This window comes from Aristolochia californica, unplaced genomic scaffold (assembly GCF_029961685.1).
Source record: "Aristolochia californica isolate CCGP_79_NKW_82.1479 unplaced genomic scaffold, dmAriCali1.0.hap1 SCAF_3, whole genome shotgun sequence".
NCBI classification, from domain to species: domain Eukaryota; kingdom Viridiplantae; phylum Streptophyta; class Magnoliopsida; order Piperales; family Aristolochiaceae; genus Aristolochia; species Aristolochia californica.
The window spans coordinates 15,131,493-15,143,000 of record NW_027181992.1 but is presented as its reverse complement, the minus strand read 5'-3'; the positions used below and the strand labels follow the sequence as shown (position 1 = coordinate 15,143,000).

At 36.5% G+C, this 11,508-nt stretch overlaps 1 protein-coding gene across 1 annotated transcript; it reads left to right on the top strand.

Annotated features, from left to right (window-relative positions):
- Nucleotides 1–8,855: 8,855 nt before the first annotated feature.
- LOC137959388 (uncharacterized mitochondrial protein AtMg00820-like) lies at nucleotides 8,856–9,344 on the top strand. The gene is made up of 2 exons (XM_068806783.1): nucleotides 8,856–8,951; nucleotides 9,126–9,344. The coding sequence occupies exons 1-2, from the start codon at nucleotides 8,856–8,858 to the stop codon at nucleotides 9,342–9,344; spliced, it is 315 nt and encodes a 104-aa protein (XP_068662884.1).
- Nucleotides 9,345–11,508: the final 2,164 nt, after the last annotated feature.

Genomic DNA, 11,508 nt, shown 5'->3' with positions numbered 1-11,508 from the left:
CCGTTGGAACTGGATTCTGGCAATCGAGCTAGCTGAATATTGTTAGCAAAGAACTTCCGGAAAATGACAGACAAAATATTTCCGAAGGCAACAATGCCTTCTTCTTCCTTGATGCCGGATGGAGCATGAGAGCAGTATAGTATGGAGGTCCAATATCTTGAAAGGATTTTCAGGGAACCACCGACTAAGACTAATAGCTACTGCAAGAGTGAAGACTTGTAGTGGCTTGCCCTTCACTGTATCCATGAAGCATGTATCATCGGCTTCAAGATAAGGTGGGGCAACGTTTTCGAATATCCTTTCGTAGCTTCTTCTCATTGGCAAAGAGATTTTGAACCAAATCCGGGTTGCGCAAATCCACTTTCAGATCTTGGACTCAATGGAAACACTTGATAATCTGAGATGGGAAAGGTGACATTCGAGAAGAATTCCATCTCTCCAACGGGAAATGTTGGGCTGCAAGAGAAAACTATTAACAAAATTAAACAACGTTGTTCTAACAACTAGGAAAAAAACAAAGCATAAATATGAGAAAAGAAAATAAAGGATTTTAAAAATTTTTAAAACCATACTATGAATCTTGAAAATCAAAGCTCTGATACCATGTTGATTTTCAGGACTCCATGGATTTAGCTAATTGAGAGAAAGGGAGAGAGACCCATTGGGAGAAAACCAGAGGAAAAAGAGGTTATGGACTTGATGTCCTAATACTCCCCCTGAAGATTTATTTATAGATTAATGAAACTACTATATTATAATAATACCCCTAAACTTAGGGTTTAGGGTTTGGTGTTTTAACCCTAGAACTTCAACTTAATTACATCAATGCCATCTCTATGAGATGACTCTTTATTTACCATCCTGCCATCATTGTATGTAGGCCTATGGGTCTTCTCCTTGATCTGTGGGCCTTGAGCATGTCTTCTATATCTCTTGGATGTATGGGTCTTCCTTGGTCTTATGGGCTTGGGCCCATCTTCTAATACACTTGGATATGTGGGCCTTCCTTGGTCGTGTGAGCTTGGGCCCTATCTTCCAACAAAATCCCTTCTAGCTGAATTAGGATTCCACGAAGAAGGCCCTATGGAACTTTATTATGATAATAAAATAGCAATCCACATTGCCTCCAACCCAGTATTTCATAAGAGAACAAAGCACATTGAGGTGGACTGCCATTTTGTGAGAGAAAAGTTGCAAGCAGTGATCATAAGCTTTAAACATGTCTCAAATCATGGACAACTTGTTGATATGTTCACAAAGTCAGTTAATTCCAAAATTCTCTCCACCACATATACCAAGCTGGGGTTATACGATATTTTATCACCGCCAACTTGAGGGGGAGTGTTGAAAGTTATAAATAAGCATAGGTGGTATTGTTTTATATATTGAAAGTTATAAATAAGCTTAGGTGGTATTGTTTTATATATCTTATGTTTTTTGTCTTTTATTAAATCTTGATAGGGTGAAGGGTATACTCGTAATTTATATACTCTTGAGACCTATAAATAAAGGTTAAGGGGGAGGGTGTGTTGTATTGAAAACAACCCTCATTCTTCATCCTCTTTCTCATCCAAATTCGTCATTCTTCTTCCTCTTCTCCTTCTCTTCACCCCTTAAATCTCTTCTACTTTGATCATACACCATGGAATCCTAAGTTTCAACATGGATCAACCATCTTAATATAGTGATTGAGGGAAGACACACTAGTTATTAACTGGTTGAGTAATAGTATGGAGGAATATTGATTTAAGAACTCCATACAATTAAGATCTTCAACTTAGAGTATTGGAGAAAAGAAGGAAGAAGGAGAAGAGGAGAGGAGAGAATGGAGAGAAGTGGTCACGTGGAGGAGAGAAGAGTGGGTGAGAATTAGGGTTATGGATCTTATCCAAGCTCTCCCCCTTAAGCTTTATTTATAGATGCTAAGAGTGCATATATTACAAGTATACCCTTCACCCTAGTAGGAGTAAAGAAGAGGCGAAAAACATAAGATATTTATAATAATGACACCTAAGCTTGCTATATCTTCCAACACTCCCCCTCAAGTTGGTGGTGAAAACCATCATATATCCCCAACTTGGTACATGCAGTGGAAAGAACCTTGAAGTTGACTGACTTTGTGAATATATCAGCAATTTTTCTATGAGTTAAGACATGTTAAAGACTTATAATTCCTGCTTGCAACTTTTCTCTCACAAAGTGATAGTCCATGTCGATATGCTTAGTTCTGTGATGGAAAACTAGATTGGAGACAATGTGGATCGTATTGTCACAATAGAGTTCCATCAGGCCTTCTTTTTGGAATCCCAACTCTACTAGAAGAGATTTAATCCATAGAAGTTCGCTTACCGTATGTGCCATAGCTCTGTATTGTCTTTGGCACTGAATCTTGCAACTATATTTTGTTTTTTACTCCTCTATGTAACAAGATTGCCTCCAACTAAAGTATAGTATCTTGAAGTAGATTTTCTATCATCTAGTGATCCAACCAGATCTAGTGGTCCATAAAGCACCTTGTGAACGTAAATTGAATCATTGATTGACTAAACTTGTGAAACAAGGCCCATGGAGATTTCTTCAGACCATATCGTGATTTTTTCAGGCAACACACCAAATCCTCCTCAACCACATATCCAGGTGGTTGCTGCATATATATTTCATCCTTAATATCGCCATTCAGGAAGGTATTCTTCACATATAGCTAAAAGATATGCCATCGAGAGTTAGCAGTAAGAGATAATAAAAGACATACCGAGTTGAGCTTGGCACATGGAGAAAAAGTTTTTTCATAATGAATCTCATAACACTGAAAATACCCTTTAGCCACAAATCGAGCTTTAAGGCAAACCACGGTGCCATCAAGATTTTGTTTGATAGTGAAGACCCATTTACAGCCTACCAGCTTTTTGCTAGATGGTAGGGAAACAAGTCGCCACATCTGATTCTCATAAAGGGTGTCATCTCTTCAACCATGGCTGCTTTCCATCCTGGATGTTGTAGGGCCTTCTGATAAGACTAAGGAATAGCAACAAAAAAAATAGAGGCAAGAAACTAACATTAAGATGGGGATAACCGATGGGTGAATACCAATGGGGTGAGAGGTAGATGATTTTGAGCAAGTCCTAGGTTCTTTCAAAGAGAAATTTTTTGCGTAACAAATGGAGGACAAAAAATAGGAGGTAGAGAAAGAGAACTTACCTCAGAGGGGTATGGAGACACAAATGTAGTGTTAACCAATGATTCAGGGGACGGAGCAGGTACATCTACATGACCATGAATTACTGAGTCATCAATCGGCACAATAGGCTTAGAAAACTCATTTGGTGTAGAAAAATCAAGTGGGGCACCGGTGGATGGATAAAAGGGCATTTTTTTTTCAACCACACCATTTTGTTGTGGTGTGTAGCCACAAGAAGTTTTGTGAATGATGCCTTTTTCTTGGCAAAAGGATTGAAAGTTTGTAGAAAAATATTCAGCATTATCTGAGCAAAGGAATTTTAAGGTAGTGTTAAACTGAGTAGACACCATGGCACAAAAAGACTTAAAGAGAGGTATGATTTCTAATATTTCTTTTAATAAGAACAACCATGTAGCCCAAGAGAAATCATCCACAAATGTAATGAAGTACTTTGCACGAGAAGCATTATAAATGTTTATAGGCCCCCACACATCAGTACGGACTAAAGAAAATGGAGAAACACCTTTGGTTTCACCTCTATGAGAATAAGTACTGCGTTGATGTTTATTTACATGACAATCTTCACAATTTAGACTAGAAATGGACTGCAATTTTGGAATCATCTATTTGAGAGAATGTAGGGATGGATGGCCTAATCTTCTGTGCCACCGAAGAGCTGTATCTTGAGCACCAATTGTGGCTGTGAGTACTGGAGAAACAAGATAATAGAGCCCCCCTCTTTCACGGCCTCCACCAATAAATTGTTTTGTCCTCAGATCCTGAAGAACACAAGAAGTGGGGGGAAAAGTAAAGGAACAATTAAATATCATTGTGAGTTGATTGAAAGACCAAATATTTAAGGAAACTCAGGAAAAAAAGACATCTTTTAAATGGAGAGTATGTGTAGCAAATATGGAGCCCACCCCATGTACCTTGGCTTGGGATCCATCTTCTATATAAACAAACTTGCCAATAAAACAAGGAGATATAGAACACAAGAGGTTACCATTACCTATTAAGTGCTCAGAGGCCCCAGAGTCAATGATCAAGGATGGAGAAGTAGCTGAAATCATACTTTTTATGGAAGTAGTAGCAATAGGAGAAGCCTATTTGGAGTGGCCTGGTTTTTTGTATGATCCATCATATGCTTTATCTTCTGAAGTAGTGCAAACTCTTTTGTAGAGATGGTCTTCTTACCTTTAATGTTCTTAAGAGCCATTGTAGAGCTGAGCTTTTGAACAAACACCCATTTTGAAAGGGATTATATACCAAGCTGACAACAGTAAGTGAATAATAATCCAAGGTAATCAATCTGAAGATTTTCTTCTTCAAAACAAATATCTCAATCAAGAAGACACAACAACAGTTGTTGTAATGAACCAAGGCCCAAGTAGCACTTATACAACAACAAGGGTAACTAGAAGTATGAACAGATAAAAATCCTTAAGTGCAAATAAGGACGTGTGAGACAATTGTGAAACACATTCAAATGAGCTGCATATTGCTATTTTCCAGAGGTAGCTTGAACCGAGAGGAAGAAACTTGATAGTTATGTCAAGAGCCCACGATTTTAGATAATTAAACCAAGGACCCAAGAGCTTAATGTTTAAAGGTGAGAAAATAATGTTCAATCATTTGAAAAACTTTGTCAGGTTAGGCACAACTTAGACCGAGCCAAAAAAGTATTAGAAGCTTTAGACCAAGGGAGAAGGTTCACCGGCTTCACTCCATAAGGATACTAGGCTCTGGAGCTTAATAGACAAGTTAATAATGATGAGTGCTTGACCCGAAGGACTGCAGCAAGGTCTTAAAAAAATCGTTTTCAATCTGATCTTCAATCAGAATCTCTTGCCATAGATGCTGGTTTAATTAAGCAACATTAAATCAAGAAGGATCTGTTTAGGAAACCAGTCTGAATCCAGATTAAGGAAGTCGAGAGAATAATGTTCAATCCTTTGAAAAACTTTGTCAGGTTAGGCAGTACTTAGACCATGCCAAAAAATTATCAGAAGCTTTAGACCAAGGGTGAAGGTCCACCGGCTTCACACCATAAGGATACCAGGCTTTGAAGTTTAATGGACAAGTTAATAATGCTGAGTGCTTGACCCGAAGGACTGCAGCAAGGTCTTCAAAAAAAAAAAAAAATCGTTTTGAATCTGATCTTCAATCAGGATCTCTTGCTATAGATGCTAGTTTAATTAAGCAACATTAAATCAAGAAGGATCTGTTTTGGAAACTAGTCTGAATCCAGAATAAGGAAGTCGAGAGAATAATGTTCAATCCTTTGAAAAACTGTCAGGTTAGGCACAACTTAGACCAAGCCAAAAAAGTATTAGAAGCTTTAGACCAAGGGAGAAGGTTCACCGGCTTCACACCATAAGGATACCAGGCTCTGGAGCTTAATAGACAAGTTAATAATGCTGAGTGCTTGACCTGAAGGACAGCTGCAATGTTTAAAAAAAAAAACAAAAATTAGTTTTCAATCAGAATTTCTTGCCATAGATGCTGGTTTAATTAAGCAACGTTAAGCCAAGAAGGATCTGTTTAGGAAACCAGTCTGAATCCAAAATAATGAAGTCTCTTATCTTGAAAAATATATCTCCTTTGGTTCAAGGAAAGTTTCTGAAAATAAAAGTGATCCTCCCCAGATTCTGCACTCATAAACTAGAAACTTTCTAGGATATATGTAGAGATACTTTCCTTATATAATGAAGCTAACAATACCAACTCTCCAAGAATAGAATAATGACCTTCTAATCAGTGAATAATATGCTAATATGAGGAGGTCAAGATAAGAAATTTCCAAGATAAAAATTTCCATGGATCCTTTGGAACTCTCTTGCAGCAACTAAAATATTTAAAAAAAAAATTGGGATGAACTGATATTGCTGTGAAGAAAGAACAATGCTGCTACTGCAAGATCTGAAGTTACGTAACAGCCTTTCCTCGAAATTGGCCCCCTTGCACCAGAAGCAAAGCAGTTGATGTCCCAACTCTTGACTGACCAATCAATTAACCTATCTTCATATATGAGTAAATGAGCCTAGTGAACCAGAAGCAAGCATAGAAACCAATTGTTCTAGTCAACCAGCAGCAACAATGAATATAGTTTAACTGTAAATCAATACGAGATTGCAACATATCTTCAACTCGCATTGGATAATCAATTGGAGATCACAACACGTATGTCTTCCTGCTTCGTTCTTGCTTTCTAGAAACAAGAAGCACCAATCCTACCAAAGCAGATATCAAGAAAAAAATACTTCAATATAAGAAATAGGTACCAAATACCATCATACTATATCTACTATTTCATAGATAAATCAAGAGAGGGAGCTTACCTTTTTTTTTTATCAGCATCGGCAGTCTTCTTCAAACCGAATGACATCTTCATGTCTCATAATCCGAGCAAAAAAGAAGCAAATTGGAATCCTAAAATCACTGTTCTGATACCAACATGTTGATTTCAGGATTCCATACTATTAAGATCTTCAACTTAGAGTATTGAAGAAAAAAGGGAAGAAGGAGAAGAGAAGAGAAGGAGGAGAGAGGTGAGCACGACTGAGAGAGAAAGGGAGAGAAACAATCACGTAGAGGAGAGAAGAGTGGGAGAGAATTAGGGTTATGGATCTTATCCAAACCCTCCCCCTTAAGCTTTATTTATAGATGCCAAGAGTACATATATTACAAGTATACCGTTCACCCTAGTAGAAGTACAGAGGAGACAAAAAAACATAAGATATTACAAAAATGACTATCCACAAAATATTTATGACATTTTTTAGGAGATGTGAATACAAAGTGTAAAGACAATCTTCATGACTACTTTGCCAAATTCAGAGGGCTGCTACAAGAGTGGACAGTTACACAATCATATACACTTGATTTTTCCACATAGAAAAAGCAGAGGGAAAATCTGGTCTCAGCTATGTCTTGCTAATCTACCACTCCCCTTGGATGTTTCCAAGTCATAGGTACTTAGCTTTGCTACAAAACCTTCTTTTAATGATGTATGTGAAGTCATGCTACAAATTTTAGTTAAGGAGTCCAACCATCAACTAGAAAAGTGGAAAACTCAGTTATGTTCTCCCAAGGGAGAGGGAACGATGGTTCAGGTAGAGCTAAAGGAATAAGTGGAAAGACAACTAGCAGAGAAAGAGGTAGAGGTGGGAATACTCCTACCTCTAACACTAGTGATCGGCAATGGAAATGTACTTTTTGTGGGCTCAACAACCATCTAGTTGGAAATTGTTAGAACCTACATGACAAACCACCTTACTTCAAGGTTAATCAAGCATCAACCTCTACTACATCTATTGATAGTGATGCACCCTCAGATTCCTCCAGTGCAAGACTATTAGAAGAGGATCATCAATTGTTTCACAAATTTAAAAGTATGATGGCTGCTCCCCAAAGCAACACAACCACCATAGTTGCTACTATTGGTATGTCTTCCTTTCTCTCATGATCCAGTAATTCACCTTGGATCATTGATTTCAGAGCCTTTGAGCACTTCATAGGTAAAATTTAAAATATGTCCTCTATGACACCATACACTTTAGCTCGCTTTGTCTTCAATGTAGATGGATCACAAACTCAGATTTAGGGTACCTGTACATCCACCATTTCACCATCATTTTCACTTTCTAATGTATTATTTGTCACTCAATTTCCATTGAGCCTTATGTCGGTGAGTCAATTAAGCAAAATAATAAATTGTTCAGTTACTTTTTTCCCATCTCATTGTATGTTTTAGGACATCAAGATGAAACATGTGATTGGTGGCGGCCATGAGAGAATGGGTCTTTACTCTACTACATTGATTATGGTAGCAGCAACCACAATAGAAGAAGCTTGAAAATGGCATAAAAGGCTTGGCCATCCCTCATTAGCAAATTCAAAATGTTTAGTTCCTTCCCTTCATTCGCTTTTACAATTGTCATGTGAATTTGTTGAGTTTGGGAAACACCAAAGGTCGGTTTTTCAACCTAGGCAAAACAATAGTACTTCTAGTCCTTTTATATTTTTTACGTGAGAGTTACATTGTCATATTTGATGAAGGACATGGCTAAGCTATTTCCTATTTTCACCTCCTTTTGTGCTATCGTGGAAAATCAATTTAATACCCAGGTTAAAATATTTCAATATGATAATGCAAAAGAGTACTTTTCCTCTCCCTTTCAAAAAAATTCATGGAAAAAGGGATTATTCATCAATCATCATGTGTTTATACACCTCAATTGAATGGTGTATCTAAAATAAAGCATCACCATCTTGTAGAAGTTGGCCAAGCTATTATGTTGTCTATGAATGTTTCTAGTTTTATTGGCCTTATGCAGTCCTCACTACTTGTTTTTTACTTAGGCGTATGCCCTCTAGTGTGCTCAAAGGTGCCACCCCCTTCTCCAAACTGCTTTCTGATTATGTTATCTTCTCATTGGCACTTAAAGTATTTGGATGAACATATTTTGTTCATCACTTGGGGCCTCCCTGGGCTGTTAAGTGCATTTTCTTGGAGTATTCCAAAGATCAAAAAGGTAATGTATGTTACTCTCCTTCCTTGAAGAAAATGTTTATCTCAGCCAATGTTTCCTTTTTTTAGCATAAACCCTATTTTTCTGTTAGCTCTCCTCTTGGTTTCTCATCATCTACAGGGGTGCCAAAGCCACTTATTCCAATGGATTATGATTTTCAGACTGTGGACCAGCCTTCTGAAGATCCTCTCTCTACACCTACTAATCAGTCAGTTGTGGAGTCTCCAGATGATCCCAAGGTATGTTTTCCTCCATCTTCAATAGTTTATGGACCACATAATGATATTATGCCCTTTGCTCTTCGCAAAAAACCCCACTCCATTGTTGTTAGACCTCCATCCACTTCCCACCCTATCTCACATTATGTTTCCACTCACCATTTGTCTCCGAGTTTTGTCTCTTATTTTCTATAGTCTTCTTCCTCCATTCCTACCTGCTATGAGGTGGCTTTCACTAATTCGTGGTGGAAATCTGCCATGGATGAAGAGATTCAAGCTATGTACCACAATTCCACTTGGTATTTGGTCACTCTTCCACCAAGAAATAAGGCAATTGGGTGCAAATGGGTCTTCTCCCTAAAGTATAATTCAAATGGTGTTGTTGTTGGATTGGTTGCTAAAGGTTATAATTAGACTTACGGTGTTGATTATAATAAAACCTTTTCTCTTGTTGCTAAGATGAACTCAGTTAGAGTTCTTATTTCTCTAGCAGCCAATTTTAAATGGGAGTTACATCAGTTAGATGTCAAGAATGATATACTCTTTGAGGAAGTCTACATGTTCCAACTACCTGGTTATATGGTTGAGGGGGAGAAAGTATGTCGGCTTAATAAAGCAATATATGGGTTGAAACAATATTTGCAGGCTTGCTTTGATAAATTTACCACTATGGCTACAAACTTTGGGTTCAAGAGGTGTGAAAGAGATTATTCAGTGTTTACCAAAAATTCTAGTAAGAGCAACATTCTTATTGTGGTATGTGTGGATGATATTGTTGTTATGGGCAGTTGCATTCAATAGGTAAAGTAGGACCTTAATAATGAGTTTGTAGGAATATACGATGTAATTAGGATGACACTGATGTAATTAGTTTAAGATTTTTATCTCTTATTCACTCTTCATAGGGTGAAGGGTATTCTTGTAATATTAGTACTTTTGATGTGTATAAATACAACTTAGAGGGGAGGGTTTGGAAAAATCCATTACCCTAATCTTCCTCCTCTTTTCTCAAAATTCATCACTCTTCTTCTTCTCCTCCTAAAACCTTTTCTCCACAACTCTTCTTCTTCTTCTCTCCCCTTAATCCTCTTCTAATGTTATTAACATCATGGAATCCTAAGTTTCAGCATAGTATCAGAATGGGTAATGATATGAGATGTAAAAGGAGAAGAAGACTAAGAAGAAAGAAAAGAAGAAGAAGAAGAAGAAGAAAAACAAAAACAAAAAAGAGGAGTTTCTCATTTTTCCTTAAGTCTTATTTCTCAATTTCTATATTTGATTGGATGTTTCACTCTCTTGCCTTATTTTCATATAGTAAATTATATGCCGTTAGTGTTAGGAATTAGACACCCTAATTCCAAACTAACAAGAGAAATAATAATAATAATAATAATAATAATAATAATAATAGCAGAAGAAAAGAAAAATAAGCATGAAAAAACACAACAAGATTTATACATGTTCACGTCAAGGTGAGACTATGTCCTGTCTTCCACTGCTGTAGTAATCCACTATAAAGATGAAATAGTTTACAAGAGAAATCACACACACTTACATGTGTTTTTCTCTAACCTCTCACGAGGGCCACAAGTCAAGATACTCCTCAAATAATGATCAAACCCTAATAGTGGTGCCCCAAATATAAATAGGGAATTAGGGCAACCGCGATACATAAGTAAATTTTCAAAACTACCCTTAATGAAACAAAAGTCAATATATTGTCAATCCGTATACTGACTCAGTGTAGGGCATTAATTAGGCTCTAGAATTTAATAGTTAGAAATATAATTCATTATAGTTTCCAAATAAAAAATAATCATTAAAAATCATATTTTTCTATAAAGATAAATCAACATCTGAAGTAGCAAAAGGTAAAGTAGTAGAAAAGTTTAGTGTCGTAGCAGAAAGCTTCAATTTTCAAGCCATTTTACGCCTTCAAGAACGAAAATTTATATGGATAATTATAAATAAAAAGAAAGATATGTAAGTATATTTTCTTACCTATTCAACCAATTCTCATTCTGAATTTTTTAGATGGAGATATCAATCTCGGAAGAATCAATGGTCATGCTTGCCAAAGAAGAAAGAGTACTCAGTTTGGCCAGATTACAGAGTCAGAAATCTATTTAATTATTTATTGCAAAATAAGTATATTTTATGAAGTGAAGTTATACTTGGTTGAAAGATATTTAATTCTAGTTTCATAAGGAGAAAATTTTGTGTCAATCTTATCTATATTTAAGGAGATATTTGCATTGGAAGAATCAAATATCTTGCTAGTATCCTGTTGCATGCGAAGATCCGAATTTAAGCCAAATTTTTTTATTCACTTTTTGAGTTGTTGTTATTTATCAACAATATTAGGAAAGTATCTCAAGATCTACACTTGGAAATGTTATGTTAACTAACAACATCTTGAAACTATTTCAACTTATTATTTGATGCATATCTTCCTAATCCCAGGATATACTTGCTACAGATTATCTCATGTGTCCTTATTACTCTTAAAACCTTTTACAATTTGCCGGTTATCCACTACTCTATAATAATAAATTTGGTATTGGCCCATGGTGGCCCC